Here is a 19,933-nt window from a genome sequence, read left to right on the forward strand (position 1 = left end):
AAAATTATATTGGGCCAAAAATAAAGCGAATACAGTGTATATTACCTATTAGAGTATTTGTACTGTTCTAAATGTTTTCCACAGCTAAGAGCACTTTCTGTTGAGAATTAAAGCATTCAAAATTGTTCAAACCCTAACATAAAATATAAGGTATTTTATTAAAAATATGTACATACTTGCACACAAACTATATAACTAGCTGTTTTTCTCCTTTTATGAAATAATAACCATGTTCTGGACTACATAGACTCAAGACCTGATTCTTCACTCTTACACCAGTTTTATGCTTCTGTAACTCCAGTGGAGTGTCACCAAACATAAAACTTGTATAATGGAGAGGAGAATCAGCCCGTCAGTGCTTGTCAGCCCAGTTAAGTGAACCCTTCAAGTTTATATTGTACTGAAATGTGCTCTCCTTCCCCTATGCCTCTCAACCACCAAGTGGTTAGGAAGAATTAACTCTGCCTTTCCCCCCACCCTCCCAATCCTATAATGAGGATTTCTACATTGCTATTTACTTTTGAAGAATTAACTGTTTAGGGTTGAAAAATCAAATGCCAACATAGTTATGTTATAAAAGAATGTTAAAATGGTGTAATTTTAAACATCTAAAAGCATGTAGAATTTGGAGAAAGTGATAAATTTCAAAGATTTGCTTGGAGCTAGAAGCTGTAAAGCAGCAAATTCTTGAAAGTTTTATCCTTTTGTAGACTGACACAAAATAGTTTTTTGTGTGTAATACATATGTACTGTGTTGAAAGAACATTATTACGGTTGCTAAGTCAAGCACGCACATTTAAAAATGCCAGAATTAAAGTTGCATGTGCAACTGTAATCCACCCCCTTTGTGCATATGCATTATGGTGCATTATTTAATTACGTGATTTTTTTCACACAGAATCCTTGCCTCATTCAGTGCACAAAATGAACAGTGCTCACTTAACAAACAACTATTCAGTATTTTGTTTTCTGCTTGATGTTCGGTGTGTGGCCCTATGGCTTATTACTACACACTGTTCAAACTCTGCTCTGAAGACAGAATTATTAACTTCCTCATTGGCTTTTCTGTGGTGCTCATCATTATAGTATGTGAAGTGCTTCACAAATATTAGTGAATTTATTTTCACAATACCTCTCTAAAATTAAGGGGTATTATTCCCATTTTATAGATGGGGAACTGAGGCACAGGGAGAGTAAGGTTAAAAGTATATACTAAACTTTGGGTGCTAAATTTGAGGTTCCTCAGCCTTGATTTTTTAGAATACTCAGCATTACACAGCACTTCATAATTACACTCAAAGCAGAGCTCCCATTGACTTCAGTTACAGTTGTGAGTGCTCAGCACTTCTGCAAATCAGACACCAGGGTTTCAAAGTCAGGCATGAGAAACACACAATGAGTGAGTGATTGTAAAAGGCTTGGTTGAAGTGACTTGACCAGTATTACATAGGAGCTCTGGCAAAGGAAGGAGTAGAATCCAGTTCTTTTACAGCAGCATTTATCTGCCTTAACCATGAGACCATCCTTTCTCAACGTAGGAAAAGCATTCAAGTGCCAAAGTCAGTTCTGAACTCCTTAGTGTTATCTGGGAGCTGACACTGTTCAGTGCTCTCTACAGGGTTCCCATAACCCTGCCTCTCTCATTTCTGCTCCCAAACCACAGTGGCGCTCCCTCAGAGGAAGCTTGATAATGGTGTGGGCTTTTTAGTTAAGGTTGGCAGGGGATTGAGTCCTGTCTGGGAGTCAGGTCTGGAATCCAGGATTAAAGCATGTGTTCTGAGCCTAGAGGGAATTTTAAGGGGATTACAACCACCCTCCATTTCTTTGACTACATGTTTTTTGTTTTTTTTTTCCCTGTGTAAAATGGAATCGCGGTATTGACAGTTGAGAACCATTGGATTATGACATAGGCACTACAGAGCCATGTTGGGGCCCTAGCTCTTGGAATCACATGATGCGGTCAGAATCTCCACTTTGATTCACCAAAAACAAACAAATAAATAAATAAACGAAAGTTTATAGCCTCCCCGGTTTGTAAAGAAAATCTTGAAAACATTACTAGAGTGTAACTAACGCATTGCCTCACTGTATGTGCAGACAGCCACTCACAAGGAAAGGAGGTTTTCTGGCCCCACTCCCACCACCAGATGGGACCAGTCCTGTGCTGTTGCAGCTCTGGGATGGCCACTGTGCTGCTCTAGAGGAGAGGGGGCCCTGCCACTAGTCAAAGGAAAGGAAGGGTTTTCCCTGCTGTTCTCTGAGACCAGAGGAATCTGTGAGAGGTGCTTCCTACAAAGAAAGGGAGGGTCAGTCACTGGGTTTGGAGCACTCTGGGTAGACTGGGAAGAAAGAGAGCCCATGTTTTGCTGCTCGCAGCCTGTTGGGGAGTTGGGAGATCCTACAGCTCCCCCTTTCCTTCTCACTCCTCCCCGCCCTCATTTTTTTGTTCGTTGAACAAAGACCATGAGAATGCAAGCTTAACAAATGTGTGAGGTGAGAGAGGAGATAAAAGCAAAGGGTGGATGAGTGATGGCGTGGAAAGGAGAATATAGTGAATATGGGATCTGTAATGCATTGAGGAAGGGGAAGGAATGAATAAATGAAGGGATAGATGAAATGACAGAGGCAAAGGAATTGATAGGTTTGAAACATGAGCTTAGGCAGGCATTTGTTCCCTACACAGGGGCCAAATATTGATAGAACATAGTTACCTACACAGAGGGGCCTCTCTGCTTCTACCCCATCATAAGTTGGCTGAGGTGGTAACAGTGAGTCCTGTTCTGAGGTGGATGCAGACCGACCCCTCCCTGGTTTTGGAGAGGGCCCAGCTCACCTGAAGGCAGGTAGTGGTGACCCAGAAATGAGAAAGGCCCAAATTTATGCAAAGAGGAGCAGGGCAACCAGCCTAGCAAAATTCACTCTTTGCTTTTATGTTGGTGGCCCATGCCACTGCTGGCCAAATCAGAGAGAGCGCCACAGTGCAGGAGGGGCCCCATGTGAGGGGGTGGCAAGGGCCCTGGTTTGTCTTAATCTGGTCCCGCTAGAAATGCCTCCTTGAGCAAAGGCAATCTCTGTGTGACGGAGTCTAGTTGGGTTTAGACCCTTAAAGGGACTGGCCTACTCTTGTGACCAGAAGGGACAGAAATTTGTTGCCCAGAAACGAGCTGAGGAGCTCTGGAGATACACAAGAGATGCCCTGTTTGTTGTTGTTTTGATGTGTACAGATTGACAAGCTGCAAGAAGGAACAGTGGCTAAAGACTTTGCTGGTTTGTGTTCTTTTGGTTAAACAGAACTCTGTGATAAAACAGATTTTCTTTTGCTTAATCTGAATCTCCTGTAAATTCTCTAAAACTTGAGTCTCTAGGCTCAGAGTTATAATAACAAAACTCAAAATAAACCGCTTGAGCTCAATACATGCAAGATGTCAAATAAAGGGTATTATGCGACTCTACAAAGAACTTTCCCATTTTTTTCACTCATAAATTAAATGATTTATAAATTAAATTTTACAGAAATCTAGAAATGAGGCATAAATAAGATGAATGTCACAAAGAATAGAGACTAGGTATAAATCCTAGTTTAAATGAATACTTTAAAACTTTAACAAAATTTCTAGTAAAAATACTTGGTAGAAGCAGTCAGATTGTATGTGTTTCTAAAGGATTTTCTATGAGTAAGCTATTTTTTTACTTTTATTTTTATTTTATTTTTTAGGGCAAATTTAGTAATTCAGTGTGAGAATTGGTGGAATTTAGCTAAGCAGTTTGCGAGGCGAAGCCCACCTCTTCACTTTTTGTCCAGTTCTGTGCAGAGAACACTAATGAAAGCTCTAGTTTTAGGAGGTTTTGCTCATATGGACACAGATACAAAACAGCAATACTGGACAGAGGTAAGAAATTTTAAATTTCTGTCACCTTCATTTCAGCAAGCAATGAAACTGAATTCAACACTACTGTTGCACACGGAACGTCTTTAAAGGCTTTTTTAATATTAAAATTTCATTGTGATTCTTATTTTACCTAGACATTTATAAGACACCAATTACAGGGTATGTAAGATACCAGTTACTTAAACATGACCAATTAATATTACATTGATGGTCATTTTATAATCGTATTTCATAAATGTGTTTTTAAAAAGTTCTGAAATGGTCAGATTAAAATGACTGATTATCAAAAAAGGAAAGAAGAGCGTTCCTTAAAACTGAAGTCTTGGAAGTCTCACTTCTTTCCCTGGTAACCTTTTAATTTATATGATCCTTGTAAGATTCCATGTATTTTGTCAGGCTTAACAAAGTGCAACAATACAGTAGAACCTCAGAGTTACGAACACCTCGGGAATGGAGGTTGTTCATAACTCGGAAATGTTCGTAACTCTGAACAAAACATTATGGTTCTTTCAAAAGTTTACAACTGAGTATTTGACTTAATACAGCTTTGAAACTTTACTATGCAGAAGAAAAATGCGGCTTTCCCTTTATTTATTTTTTTTAGTAGTTTACGTTTAACACAGTACTGTACTGTCTGTGTATGTGTGTGTGTGTGTGTGTGTGTGTGTGTGTGGTGGTGCTGCTGCCTGGTTTTGTACTTTTGTTTCCAAATGAGGTGTGTGGTTGACTGGTCAGTTCGTAACGCTAGTGTTCATAACTCTGAGGTTCTACTGTAAAATAATAAAATGAATATGGAGAGAAAATAATGAAGCATCTTGGCCCTAGAGGTAACTGAAACATGAGCAATAAGCACCATAGGTTTATAAAGAATAAATCTTGTGAAAAACTTGATTGCTTGTTTGATAAATTACAAAATTAATAACTGAAAGGGAACATGATAGAGGAACTGGTTATATATTGGGGTTTTGTAAAGCGTATGACTGTCTGGAAAAACTAAACTCTGAAAAATTAGATCAAATTAGCTTAGCTATCAACAGTATCATGCAGATTGAACATAGGTTGGAAGACTAAAAAATGTTTCTCTAAACAAAAGGTCAGTGTTGTAATGATTATTGTACTGACTCTGGTGTTTACATGGCAAGGATTTGTAAACTTGTTAACTTCCTAAATAAATAGTTTTTTAAAATAATAATGACAGATGGCAGTATGTTGTGTGGTACCACACAGATAATTATTAAGACTGATCTTATTTAACAGTTTTATTAATTAGCTAGAATAGAAAAGAAACTTTCAGATGATACAAAATTTGGAGGAGATTCATATACCAGAGAGGACAGAAAAAGGCACAGTAGAGAGGAATTTAAACACCATAAGTGGGCAGAAAATAAGTTGGCAAGAGATAATGCTGAAACAGATCCCTAATGGAGATGGTGCATGGCAAGATTAAGTTAAAATTCACTTAATGGGCCTGAGTAATCACTGTGTTACCCCAGTTTTATGCCAGTTTTAATTCCATTGAAATCAATGGAATTGCACCAGTGTAAAACTGGAATAACAATGGTGAATTATCCCAGTGCTTTGTAGGTGGGGAGAGTGGGAAGGGTTGTATGCCATAAAGGCTTGACTTTTTAATGAATTGATAGGAAACTGTGAGTACTACCAGGGCCGGCTCTGGCTTTTTGGCCGCCCCAAGCAAAAAAAAAAAACCTGCGGCGTGGCCGGAGCGTGGGTGCAGGGGGACCGGCTGGGGTTGGGATGGGAGAGGGGGAGAGAGCGGGCAGGAGAGAGAGAGAAGGGGCCGGCCAGGGCGCTGCCACACGGCCCCTCCCGCTGCACCGCCTCCTGCCACGAGGGCTCCGTTCCGCTCGGCGGGGAGGGAAGGAAGAGGACTGCCCTGCAGGGCGCTCTGGTTCTCCGGGAGTGGAACAAGAACAAAACCAACAAACAAACCAAAAAAAGCGGCTGTGCCGCCCTAGGATTGGGCAGAATGCCGCCTCGAACAATCTGCCACCCCAAGCACCAGCTTGCTCAGCTGGTGCCTGGAGCCAGCCCTGAGTACTACATGTATTAAACTGGAAGAATACATTTATCAGAAATGGATGTTTAATGTTTGATTCTGTAGGTTCTTCAGCCACTTCAGCAGCGATTCTTGAATGTGATAAATCAAGAAAACTTTCAACAGATCTGTCAAGAGGAGGAGGTGAAACAAGAAATCACTGCCACACTAGAAGCACTTTGTGGCATTGCTGAGGCTACCCAGATAGATAATGTAGCAATACTCTTTAACTTTCTGATGGACTTCCTTACCAATTGCATTGGATTAATGGAGGTGTACAAAAACACACCAGAGACTGTTAACCTCATAATAGAAGTTTTTGTTGAAGTTGCACATAAACAAATATGCTATCTCGGAGAGGTAAATGCGACCAGAGAGAGAGAGAGTGTGTGTGTGTGTGTGTGTGTGTGTGTGTTTGCGTGCATGCACGCACATGCAAACTAAGATCCTAGTCTCTAAATCAAGTAAACCACAATGATTTGAAATGCTGAATAGGAAGAAATATTGTAGAGCTGAGCCCTCTTAAATGTATGCCTGTTAAAGGAGTGAACGTATTTAAACCGTAGACATCAAAAGGTTCATTGATCTTTTAAAATCATGCATCTGCTAACTTATTTTTTATATAATCCATTAAAGAGCATAATTCACTGAAACAGATATGTTATTAAAAGGAAATAGACCTCTTTAAAGGAAAACAGATTTGATAAAACAAGCAAATCCATTTACAGGTTTCTGCTATAGTAAAACCCAAGCACACTGACTGGAGACTGGAAAAAGAGAGAGCATCCCACAGTTCTGCCTCTTATATCATTCAGAAAACTTTTGGATGTACTAAATAATCTTTCCTTGTCTATAAGTGAGAGTGCATATATTGTCTCTGAAAAGGTAACCCAAAAGTACAGCTAGACTATGCATACACTAACAAATTTACCTATAATTCATCATTAGTCCAGCTCAGGGTGTTTTTACCATGTTTAACTTTCTCTGAAGGTTTGTCTAGGGCAACTTGCCACTGGTGTAACTTCTGGTGCAAACTCTTAATGTAGAGACACCGCATTGGTGCTAAACAGGGCTTTCACTGGTGTGATTTACCTTAGTAAGTTACCAGTGCAGTGTACCTACGTTAGGACTTTGCACTGGTGTAATTATACCTATGCAAATTTCCCTAATCCAGACAAACCCTAGCTACCACCATTGGATCTGCCATAATGGTGGATTAAAGCTACAAAATATGCTAGTGTGAACAAGACCCTAGAGATTCTGAATCTGCAATTTTGAACAATTTCATGAGTTTGGCAAGAAATGTCAGCCTGTCCAAAACCATTTTATATATAGACTCCTGATGTAAAATTTTCTTTTTAAGTTTGGGGTAACCTACCAAAAGTATGGTTATATTACTAAAGTATTGTAGTCACTGGTACATGAGTAAATGGGCTAGCTAGTTACGTTACGTAAGGAATATATATTTCCTTAACACTTTTATGTGTAGCTATTACACTAAATAGTAACAGATCATAGAAAAGAAATCAAAATCACTGGTGTATTGTCAGCCAAACAGCATCAAAAGCAACACTAAAAAGTCAATATTAAATATGCTAGTGTATATATAGTATGTAACATATTTAACTTCCCTGTTTGTTTCTTTGTTGCAGTCCAAAGCCATGAATTTGTATGAGGCCTGCCTGACTCTACTTCAAGTATATTCCAAGAATAACTTAGGTCGGCAGCGAATAGATGTTACAGCAGAAGAGGACCAATACCAGGATCTTCTTCTTATTATGGAGCTTCTTACTAACCTTCTGTCAAAAGAATTTATAGATTTCAGTGATACAGGTATGAAGTAATTGGAGATGAAAAGCTTCAAGTATTGGTGAACTACTCTGGGTGGTTTTGAGCAAAAATGATGGGCTGCAAAATAAGCTAATTTTCTTTTGAGGAATTATCTTACATTGATTTTTTTAAAAAACCTAGCAAAAATATTGTGGAGAGAGAGAGAACTAATTATCCAAGTAATATAAGAGTGGAGATTAGAGAGTCTAGTTTCCACATTCTGAGATAGCATTTAATATTCAGACTCTGGTAGCTGAGGGAAGAATGTAAATAATTCATGGGCCATTGTTCTTGTTGCATTGTTTGTATACTGAACAACTTGAAATCTGAACTAGAACAAGCTACTAATCTGGAAATAAAGCAATGGTAGTTATCAAAAACAAGGTCAATTAAATCAGAATTAGGGTATAGTTTAAAACAGAGACATTTCAGCATGTGATAGAAGAGCTTGATCCTGAAATGTCTCTGTTTTAAACTATACCCTAATTCTGATTCTGCAGCACTTCAGGGGGATGGGTAGATGCTCAGCAATTCGCAGAGCAGGTGCTGTGGTATGTAGTTATGGTTTAGTTAAGTTTTCTCTTGTATATCCCAGTCTTCTTTTTTTCTTCATGATCTCTGCTATTTAAAATTGAATCAGTTGAAAACCTGATATGCCAGATATAATTTAACTATATTGAACAGTTTTTTAGATAAGCTAAAAAATGTAAACCCAATGTTCAAGCTTTACCAAGTCCTAGAAAGTTCTGTGCAGAAAGTACAGAACAAAAGGAAATTGTATCTATCTATCCAGGTATTTATATTAATTATTATATATTATTAATTTATAAATCTGGCCTTTTGCATAAAAATGAGACACTTCAGTATGTCTGATCTCTCCTTTTACATTTAATATGTTAACAGTAAAGGTTTATATGTTTTCTACAGATGAAGTATTTAGAGGACATGAGCCAGGACAAGCTGCAAATAGATCGGTGTCAGCAGCAGATGTAGTCTTATATGGGGTTAATCTAGTTCTGCCATTAATGTCACAGGATCTGCTGAAAGTAAGTATATTTTAACATATATGTACAGTATATACGTGCACGCACATAATAAATGTGGAAACTTCTTATAAAGATATATAAGCTTTTACATGGTTTCTAAACTTTGAAGTTGTTAGAGCGGTTTATGTAGCCTGGCAGTTAAATACAATGCATTTTCTAGGGTTTATTTTACTGTGTATGCAAGGAATTTTTCTCTGGCCCCTGAGAGCCTAAGAAGAGAGTTATACATGGAGGACCTAGACAAAGTTTGTCCTTTTTTAAAAAGTCAGTCCTGCCACAAGTCTTCTTATTTTGAATTGAGTTGAGATTTTATCATAGAATTCAAAAAAGGATTAAACATTTATATGGAGAATGAGAGTATTTACTGTAACATTAGATAGGATAAAAAAGGATCTAAATCTTCATGCTGCATGACATAAATCAACAACTAATTGATGGGGGATAGGAAGAAACTTGCTCTGTAGGCAGGTTATTCCATAATTGCCTACTGTGTGGTTTCATGCACTTTCTTGGGCAATGCATTATGATCTAAAAAGTGTCTGCATTGCTGTTCATTCACTTGTCAGCTTTCTCTCCCGTCGTGGGTCCCTTCTCCTGTAGCTTTTCTTTTGTCATTTGCGTCGTGAAAGTTTGATTTATTACTTTGCTTTTATCCATATTTGACAGTTATTAAAACTATTCACATTTTGAAAAACACATAATATTCTATATTTTGCATTTGTGATCGATCGTTACTTTTATATTTCTTTACTAGGATAATGCTGATTGGGGGGGGGCAGGGGGATGCTTTTTAAGGTTTTTATGTCATATGCATAGCTCTTGTATATGATCAGAAAAATCAAATGAATGGAATGGCAATATGCTGAAGACCGTAACATTGAAGTTTGTATCTGCTAATAATTACCTTTCTTTTCAACAGAGTGCATCAGTCTCAGTCCTGTCTCTTTGTTCCACAGAAATTTAGGAGCAGTATTAAAACAGAACTGTTTGAATCTAAAATTCCCAATAAATTTCTTTTGACAGTTTCCATCTCTGTGTAATCAGTACTACAAATTAATCACCTTCATCTGTGAGATATTTCCTGAGAAAATTCCTCAGCTTCCAGAAGACCTTTTTAAGAGCCTAATGTACTCATTGGAGTTAGGGATGTCATCGTATCCTTTACAATGAATGGGTGTCCAACTTAAAAATGCCTGTGTGTGTGTGTGTGTGTGTGTGTGTGTGTGTGTGTGAAGAAATTTAGAAATTTTAACTTTCTTTACTTTTTTCTATTTTTTCCTTCTGTTTATCTCTGCTTATATAATAGTAGTGTTATAGTTGTTTTCCTTTCTCAATTTTGCCCTTGCATTCTGTTTATTATTATTGGAGTTATTGGAATGTCAGCTGAGTTTCTAGCCTTAACTGAATTTAATTAGACCCATAACATTTCTTTAATGTAGCGTTTAAGTGGTTTAATGTGTGTGTGTGTGTGTTCTTGCTGCAACTTCTATTGCCTCCTCCCTACTATTTCATCTCTGAGAATCTGACTTCATAAGCCTTCAGGTGGTATCCCAAAGCTATTCCTGAATTAGTTTTTCAGCTGGTAATGCAAAATATTACTGCTGTTCTACTGGGCTGGCTCCAGAGTATTTCTTGTCATATTGCCAGTAGGCTCTCCCTTTATAATAGGGAGTACCATTTTCACTAACCTACAGCAGGTGTCAAAAACAGATGAGAAGCTTGGCCATAAGGGACTGTTTCTGAAAATGTCAGGTCACAGATGACAGAATTATTTTACAGTGTAAAAGCCAATAAAAGAGGACAACAAAGATGCAATAGATTCCTATCTTTTTGTTAAAGCACTCTAGTAAAAATAAATAAAGTCCTGGGACATGTACTCATTAAAACATTTTCTAATGATGCTGTTTAAAAATTTACCACAACTTAAAAAGAAAATCTGACTTATTCTTTAATGCTTTTTCTTTGACACTTCGATTATCAGGATGAGTTCTGAGGTTTGCCAGCTCTGTCTGGAAGCTTTAACACCATTAGCAGAACAGTGTGCAAAAGCACAGGAAACAGACTCATCACTATTTCTAGCAACAAGGCACTTTCTTAAGGTAAAATGTCTATTTGCAAATTACGCTGCCATATTTTGTTATTTGTATTACAGTGGTTTCTAGAGGCCCCAACTGAGATCAAGGCCCCATTAGACTAAGCACTGTACGAACACAATATAAGAGACGGTCCTTGCCCTAAAGAATTTAGTCTATTAAGACAAGACCGACAAAAGGTATAAGGGGAAGTAGAGGCACAGAGAAGAGAAACAACTTGCCCAAAGTCATGCCAAATCAGTGGCAAACCTGGGACTTTTCAGTCAGTAGCTCATGTTTTTGTGTTATGTGCCCAGGCTTCAAAATGAAACTTAAAAGACTTTAGTAAGAATTACTGTGAAGTCTGAGTAGATGACACAAAGAACTAAAACAGAATGGGCAAGGTTGCTTGTAAGCTGAAGGATGGAGTGGACAAGAAGCAACAGGAATAAGTAGGGAAAATGGAATAGATGATTACTAAAACAAGAAAAGAAGAGGATGCTGCTCTGGTTGGACTTCTATTTAAAGAAAATTACATAGGTTCTCAATCCAGTGTCATGTTAAGTGTCTACTGTTCTGGACAATCTGCTCCATCTTGTTTAGCTGGGTCTTAGTGTAAAATGGGAGCAGCCAATTGCCTCTAGCCATGAGCTGGCTGGTAGGAAAATCTGTGTGCTTAACCCCGGGTTAAATGTTTAATGAAAAATCTCTTACCTTACTCTTTCAGCACAGACTAAGTCTTGCTTGGGATCTTAATTTTCTCATAGCAGGCTCATTGACATCAGTCCGGCTGAGAGAGTGAACAACAAGCCTTAAATAAAGTTTGATAAAGCTGGACGTACTTGTTTTTTTAATCCCTTCTCTAAATTTCTACCTTAAATTCTCTGACTTCCACCCCCTTCTGTCATTCCCTCACCCACTTAGTTTTCATTGAACCTTAGGATTCTCCAAAGTCACAACATCTTTCACAGACCTGATGAATGGGTTCCCCATTTTATTCTGGAAGAGCAAAACCTTTAATTTATTCTTCTCCTTGTTTGTAGAATCATAAAAATGTAGGTCTAGAAGGGACCTTGTGAGGTCATCTAGTCCAGTTTGGTGTGCTGAGCTAGGACCAAATAAACCTACGCCATTCCTGGCATGTGTTTGTCTAACCTTTTCTTAAAAACCTCCAATGATGGGGATTCCACAACCCTCCCTTTGAATCCTGTTTCATGCTTAACTATTCTTATACTTAGGTTTTCCTAATATCTAACCTAAAACTCCCTTGCTGCACAGTAAGCCCATTGCTACTTGTCCTACCATCAGGAGACATGGAGAACAATTGATCACTGTCCCCTTTATAACAGCCCATATATATTTGAAAACAGTTATTGGGTCCCCCCTCAGTCATTTTAAACATAGCCAGTTTTTTAATCTTTCCTCTCTTGTATCATAAAATTAACATATAAATAAAAGATCATTTATGACTATTGCAAATTAAGAGACTATTAAGAGTGTTTAATTTTTGTGAAGACAAGGACATGGTTATCCTACAGTTTGCACCTTTTAAGTGTTTGTTGGTGTGTCAGTGTACCTCTTAATAGACAGTTAATTCACAATAGAATCTATACTCCTCTTTCTATTTGTTCAAGAAAATGTAGTGTTTTTTCCCCTTTTCTAATAATCAGATCTTCTCCTCAGAAAATCCCCATTGTAAGCTAATGTAACAAAAAACATTTCTAAAGACAAACTTAGTAAATATGCCCTTTTCACTGTAAAGAAGTCACATTTAAATAACACAGTAATAATCCCCCAATGTCTTCTAGCTCTAAAAGCATAAACTATAAATATTTCCAGAAATCCTTATTCAATAACTCATATTCTCCCCAGATCCATAAAGGACTTAGACTTGTTTCAGGAAGCAGTCTTCAATAGGTCTGCTCCTTTTAGCTTCCTAAACAAGATTCCCCCTTCTACTTCGTTACCTAGTGGCAGCCTAACAGTCTGCATTTTAGATAATTAATTTGTTTTATCACTTCAGATGGTCTTTGATATGCTGGTACTACAAAAGCACAATACAGAGATGACAACTGCAGCAGGTGAAGCATTCTACACATTAGTGTGTTTGCATCAGGTATGGTGTTATTTTCCCATTTTTAAACAATGTTCAAAAGCTATTTTGCATGCAGAATAATGCTAAGGTTACTGGTATACCTAGTTGAAATGAAATAGTTATAGGACAGTATTTGGCAGCAATTAATTATTTTTCCTGTGCAAGTAAGATATAGGAAGAAACTTAAATAATATCAGAAGAGGTGGGATTTTCAGTTTATATGCCTTTCCCACGGTACGTGGCTTCATTGTAGTCAATCTTTACTTGTTCCCTATTGATTTTTCATTAGCATTTTGACAGATCTATATTATTCCATGAATGTTCACCATGTCATCGAGCATCTTTGTAGAACCAAAATGAAATCAAATTTGCTGATCAGATTTTTGCCAATACACGTTGTAGAGCTGTGAAGCAAATTTAATTCCAGAGGAACTTCCGTCCTGGCTTCCATAGTTGGAATGGTTGTTAAAATTAAATAAGGATCTGATTAATTTTATTTCTAGATATGTATTAACTTAATGGTTCTAGGAATACAATAACACATGTGCCTAGAGTGGTAATGTGGAAAATTTCTTATCTTCTACACTACAAATTTGTCCCATATTAACTTTTTTAAATCACTATACAAAGACTTGTATTACTTAGGTTTTATGGCTCCCCCTGTACTCACATTGACATAAATCCAGTTTTCTTGCAACACCTTTCTATGGAAAAAAAAAGTTCTGCCATTCTCATGTTGTCTGTTTAGCCTGTTACTCCTTTCTTCTGCTCCCACCTTCCTTAAGGTCGGAAGTGTAGGTTTTTCTCTCATGAGTATCCAGCAGTGCTTCTCTCTTCAAACAGTTGCTAAATCAGTTTTGGAATCTTACAGCTGGGGTCTAATTGAGAGGGTGGGAAAAAAGGTGATGGTTCTTCGAGTGGTTGCAGACGTAGTCCACTCAAGTGTGTTTACACTTAGCACACTAGGAGCCGGAGACTTTTCCCCTTGCAGCAGTACCCATTGGGGCAGTGTGCACATCCTGCACCTCTTTGTGGCCCTTCCAGAGGCTACATAAGGATGGCGGTGCACCAATCCCTACCCCATTCCTTCTTACCACCAGTGGCTTAAGTCTGAGCTCCCTCTGCAGTTCTCTCCTCACAATTTATTTCCTGTGTCACAGCTACTTACTGAGAGTTTGTAGTGTAAATAGTAGCAGTTAGTACCAATCGTGTAGTGTAGTGTAACATTAGTTTAGTTAGTTGTAGTAGGTTATGCAGCATTCTCTGAGTTTTAAGCACCAGGCATCATGTGGGGCCTCTGTTCCTTTATAGTGACCTGCACACATGCTGCTTACTGTGTCTTGGTGAGGAACACATTATAGTAAGGAGCAGTATCTAATGTTCATTGGAAAAGTTAACACTGATTTCCAGAGACCTTCAGTTGAAACAGCACCTGATGGAACAGGCTACAAAGCCTGTCTTGGCACCAGGGTATTCGTTGGATCGTTCGGCCAGCTATTCTCTGACACCGTCTACTTCTATGGTAGTTCCAGTGGACCCCTGGACTCTGATTCTACCCCAAGAATCATATAATATCAGGGTTGGAAGGGACCTCAGGAGGTCATCTAGTCCAATCCCCTGCTCAAAGCAGGACCAATTCCCAACTAAATCATCCCAGCCAGGGCTTTGTCAAGCTGGGCCTTAAAAACCTCCAAGGAAGGGAAATACCACCACCTCCCTAGGTAACGCATTCCAGTGCTTCACCACCCTCCTAGTGAAGTAGTGTTTCCTAATATCCAACCTAGACCTCCCCCACTGCAACTTGAGACCATTGCTCCTTGTTCTGTCATCTGCCACCACTGAGAACAGCCGAGCTCCATCCTCTTTGGAACCCATCTTTAGGTAGTTGAAAGCAGCTAACAAATCCCACCTCATTCTTCTCTTCTGGAGACTAAACAATCCCAGTTCCCTCAGCCTCTCCTTATAAGTCATGTGCTTCAGACCCCTAATCATTTTTGTTGCCCTCCGCTGGACTCTTTCCAATTTTTCCACATCCTTTTTGTAGTGTGGGGCCCAAAACTGGACACAGTACTCCAGATGAGGCCTCACCAATGTCGAATAAAGGGGAATGATCACGTTCCTTGATCTGCTGGCAATGCCCCTACTTATACAGCCCAAAATGCCGTTAGTCTTCTTGGCAACAAGAGCACACTGTTGACTCATATCCAGCTTCTAGTCCACTCTGACCCCTGGGTCCTTTTCTGCAGAACTGCTACCTAGCCATTCGGTCCCTACTCTGTAGCAGTGCATAGGATTCTTCCGTCCTAAGTGCAGGTCTCTGCACTTGTCCTTGTTGAACCTCATCAGTTTTGTGTTTTTTTTTGGCCCAATCCTCTAATTTGTCTAGGTCCCTCTGTATCCGATTCCTACCCTCCAGTGTATCTACCATGCTCCCAGTTTAGTGTCATCTGCAAACTTGCTGAGAGTGCAGTCCACACCATCCTCCAGATCATTAATAAAGATATTAAACAAAAACGGCCCCAGGACCGACCCTTGGGGCACTCCGCATGAAACCGGCTGCCAACTAGACATGGAGCCATTGATCACTACCCGTTGAGCCTGACGATCTAGCAAGCTTTCTATCTACCTTACAGTCCATTCATCCAGCCCATACTTCTTTAACTTGGCAGCAATAATACTGTGGGAGACCGTATCAAAAGCTTTGCTAAAGACAAGGAATAACACCTCCACTGCTTTCCCCTCATCCACAGAGCCAGTTATCTCATCATAGAAGGCAATTAGGTTAGTCAGGCACGACTTCCCCTTGGTGAATCCATACTGACTGTTCCTGATCACTTTCCTCTCCTCTAAGTGTTTTATAATTGATTCCTTGAGGACCTGCTCCATGATTTTTCCAGGGACTGAAGTGAGGCTGACTGGCCTGTAGTTCCCCGGGTCCTCCTCCTTCCCTTTTTTAAAGATGGGCACTACATTAGCCTTTTTCCAGGCATCCGGGACCTCCCCCAATCGCACGTCCAGCTTTTCTAAATAGTCCCGAACCACTTCTTTCTCCACAGAGGGCTGGTCACCTCCTCCCTATGCTGTGCTGCACAGTGCAGCAGTCTGGGAGCTGACCTTGTTCGTGAAGACAGAGGCAAAAAAATCATTGAGTACATTAGCTTTTTCCACATCCTTGGTCACTAGGTTGCATCCCTCATTCAGTAAGGCGCCCACAGTTTCCTTGATTTTCTTCTTGTTGCTAACATACCTGAAGAAACCCTTCTTGTTACTCTTAACATCTCTTGCTAGCTGCAACGCCAAGTGTGATTTGGCCTTTCTGATTTCACTCCTGCACGCCTGAGCAATATTTTTATACTCCTCCCTGGTTATTTGTCCAATCTTCCACTTCTTGTAAGCTTCTTTTTTGCGTTTAAGATCAGCAAGGATTTCACTGTTAAGCCAAGCTGGTCGCCTGCCATATTTACTATTTTTTCTACACATCGGGATGGTTTGTTCCTGTAACCACAATAAAGATTCTTTAAAATACAGCCAGCAATCCTGGACCCCTTTGCCCTTCACGTTATTCTCCCAGGGGATCCTGCCCATCTGTTCCCTGAGGGAGTCAAAGTCTGCTTTTCTGAAGTCCAGGGTCCATATTCTGCTGCTCTCCTTTCTTCCTGAAGAGAAGAGAAAGGGCTTGTTCACCTGCCCCAGAAGACCCATAAAACTAATCAGCGCCATCAGAAATCAAAGAGAAATTGATTGTCCTCTTCGTCCAGAAAAGGCTGTCAGCGACATCAAGACCCATCAACCTATGTCTCCCCGGTAACGAGGTGGGAGGATCCTGGTACCGTACCGTTGACTCGAGAGAGAGAGAGAGAGCTATCCAGTCCATTACCTACGGATGTCACAGTATGCTGTCTGGCACTGTTCCTTTTGGTACCTATCACCTCGCAAGCCTTTATGACAGCATCAGATTTATTCTTCTTAGAGTGCTTGCTCATATCGATTCCAATTAGGCGTGCGTGCGCTGTGTGCACGATCATCGGAAGATTTTTACCCTAGCAACACTCGGTGGGTCGGCTGAGGCGCCCCCTGGAGTGGTGCCCTTATGGTGCCAGATATATGCCCCTGCTGACCCAGTGCCCCCTCAGTTCCTTCTTACTGCCCATGACAATCGTTGGAACTGTGGAGTGCGGCTTAGCTGATCTCCACTTCCCTAGCTCTTAGCTCGTTTATACTTGTAGATACTTGTTATAGAGTAGTTGTTAGTAGTTTATAGTTGTAGTTAATAGTTGTTGTTGTTAGTAAAAAGAAGAACAGGAGTACTTGTGGCACCTTAGAGACTAACAAATTTATTAGAGCATAAGCTTTCGTGGACTACAGCCCACTTCTTCGGATTCTTTTTGCGGATACAGACTAACACGGCTGTTACTCTGAAACCTGTTGTTGTTAGTGTACATAGTAATTGGGGTTTCTCCTCTCCCCTTCCCTCCCTCTTGGTACCCGGGCTCATGCCTAGGTCTCCGGGTTTCAAACCGTGCTCGGCCTGCCTTAAGTCGATGCCTATGGGAGACCCCCACGACTCCTGTTTGAAGTGCCTGGGGGAATCCCATCAATCAGATAAGTGCCACATTTGTAAGGCATTCAAGCTGCGGACTAAAAAGGAGTGGGACTTTCACTTGAAGCAGCTCCTTGTGGAAGCGGCACTTAGCCCAATGTCTTCGGCTCCGTGCTGAGACCTGGCCCCGTCGGTCCAAAGCGCGCCTCCGGCACTGGAAACAACAGCTTCATGACCTGGCACCAGCAAAGACTCCCGGCACTGGACGTCTCCGGCACCGCTACCAGCGCGGCACCGCTCGCTGTCTCTGGGACCCAAGAAGCAGCACAAGCAACATTCTGCTCCTGTACAGTTGCCGGCACTGCCTGTGCCCCCCTTGGAGCAGCGTCCCGTGCCAGACCGCCCCGCGAAGGCTCCGGCACCGGCAATTCCGGTGCCTCAAGCGCCGTTGAGTCCAGTGCACATAAGCTCCCCAATGCGTACTGCGGTTGAGCTTGGCCTACCTTCCACCCCGGAGACTTTCTCCACAGCACGCAACCTGATTGCGCTCACTGATCCAGGACTGTCACAACCTTCGGTACCACTGATGCGGGCTGTTCCCTCAAAAGGGAAACCCTCCATGATGTGCCCTCTGTCGCAGAGCGAGACGGGTCGGCACCGATCCCAGTCCAGGTCGCGGTCCTGATCCAGACATTGGTGTTGTCCACGGCACTGCTCGCAGTCCTGGCACCGATCACCATCTCGGCGCCATTCGCACTCGTGGTGCCACTTCGCCTTACGAAGATCTTCCCAGTATGGTCGGTACCGATCCTGGCGCCGATCTACTCAGAGTTAATTCCAGCACCGCTCAGCCTGTCGATCTTTGTTGAGATCCAGATCTGCCTCCCGGCACTGATACGACCACTGGTCCTGATCCAGGTCGCGGTACCGCTCAAGACCGTGGTGCTGATCTCCATCTGCGCGGTGCTAGGCAACAAGGCAGGACAATGCGACCCAGCATGAGCGAGCGGCTCCATCTTGGCCGTCCCGCCCTAACTTGAGGTCGTCCCAAGCGGAAAGTGGCTACCATGTCCATGACCAAGACACGGATGGCACTAGCCAATGCCACGACGAAGGGCAGGATCCTGTTCAGGGACCCCCACAATGGTCCTTTTGGACCCCTTGAGCATACCATCAAGCCCAAGGTGTCCCCTCGGGGGCCTCTTGCTCTGCCCACTCGGAACCCCAGGTCCCGGAGACCACTGTCAGTCATGCTTCCCCCCACACACCCCCACCCCTCCCGCAGGGGGCTCGGTAGGGCCGTCGCCTCTCTCAGTTCAGGCCCATGCCCCATAGCATGGTGGACCTAGGGCAGCCGGACCACCCCCCCACCACCCAGAAAGACTTGCCCCAGGGCCCATTAGTCCTGGGCGTATCCTCCTCGTCTTTGGCTGACGAGGCGGTGGTGGGTACGTCCTCTTCTGGCCTCCCACCTATAGATCTCCGTGCACACCAAGACTTGTTTCGCAGGGTGGCACAAAACATGAACCTCCAGGTGGAGGAGGTGGTGGAGGTCGAGGATTCGGTAGTCGACATTTTATCTGCCGATACCCCGACCATGGACAGTGCCTGTTTCTTCATCAGTAACATGGCAGTCAGCATTTGCAAACTGTGTCCTAAAGTTGAAGGAGCTGATGGACCTGGAATTGTTGCGGGTACTGATGTACAGCGGACCTCCTGTGTTATCGGACATACCAGCACAGAGAAAAAGACGGTTACTCACCTTTGTAACTGTTGTTCTTCTAGATGTGTTGCTCATATATATATTCCAATTAGGTGTGCGCGCGCCGTGTGCACAATAGTCGGAAGATTTTTACCCTAGCAACACTCGGTGGGTCGGCTGAGGCTCTCCCTAGAGTGGTGCCTTTATGGCGCCGGATATATGCCCCTGCTGACCCAGCGCCCCCTCAGTTCCTTCTTGCTGGCTACTCCGACAGAGGGGAAGGAGGGCGGGTTTGGAATGGATATGAGCAACGCATCTCGAAGAACAACAGTTACAAAAGTGAGTAGCTGCCTTTTCTTCTTAGAGTGCTTGCTCATATCGATTCCAATTAGGTGGACTCTCAAGCCTGTTCTGTAACTGTTTTTCAATAGTGGGTGCTGACGTGTATTCCACAACCCACCCCTCATCATTGGAGACTTAGTCTAGCTCCCTGGGATGTGAAGGAACTGATGGTAATCAGGGTTCCACCTCCCTTATATAGCCTAGAGAGGGACCATAAGGAGGTGCATGACATGCATGCCATCCTTATGGACGCTGTTTCCAGCCCTTGGTTAGGGTTGCCAACACTTGCCAATATTTGATATTTTCCTTAAAGCTTAGCTCCTGGAGACGAGTTGTTACATGAGAAATTTCAACCTTCAT

The 19,933-nt window shown here is 41.7% G+C and overlaps 1 protein-coding gene across 1 annotated transcript in view; it reads left to right on the forward strand.

Moving 5' to 3' along the window:
* XPO4 (exportin 4) overlaps positions 1 to 19,933 on the forward strand; it is a 153,786-nt gene that overhangs the window by 119,736 nt on the left and 14,117 nt on the right. The window contains exons 16-22 of the mRNA XM_034758775.1: positions 3,716 to 3,890; positions 6,013 to 6,306; positions 7,599 to 7,779; positions 8,704 to 8,822; positions 9,846 to 9,976; positions 10,804 to 10,921; positions 12,918 to 13,010. Of these exons, the coding sequence (XP_034614666.1) occupies positions 3,716 to 3,890; positions 6,013 to 6,306; positions 7,599 to 7,779; positions 8,704 to 8,822; positions 9,846 to 9,976; positions 10,804 to 10,921; positions 12,918 to 13,010 (1,111 nt within the window). The remainder of the gene's footprint in view (positions 1 to 3,715; positions 3,891 to 6,012; positions 6,307 to 7,598; positions 7,780 to 8,703; positions 8,823 to 9,845; positions 9,977 to 10,803; positions 10,922 to 12,917; positions 13,011 to 19,933) is intronic.

The sequence above is a fragment of the Trachemys scripta genome, chromosome 1 (assembly GCF_013100865.1).
Source record: "Trachemys scripta elegans isolate TJP31775 chromosome 1, CAS_Tse_1.0, whole genome shotgun sequence".
Classification (NCBI taxonomy): Eukaryota; Metazoa; Chordata; order Testudines; family Emydidae; genus Trachemys; species Trachemys scripta.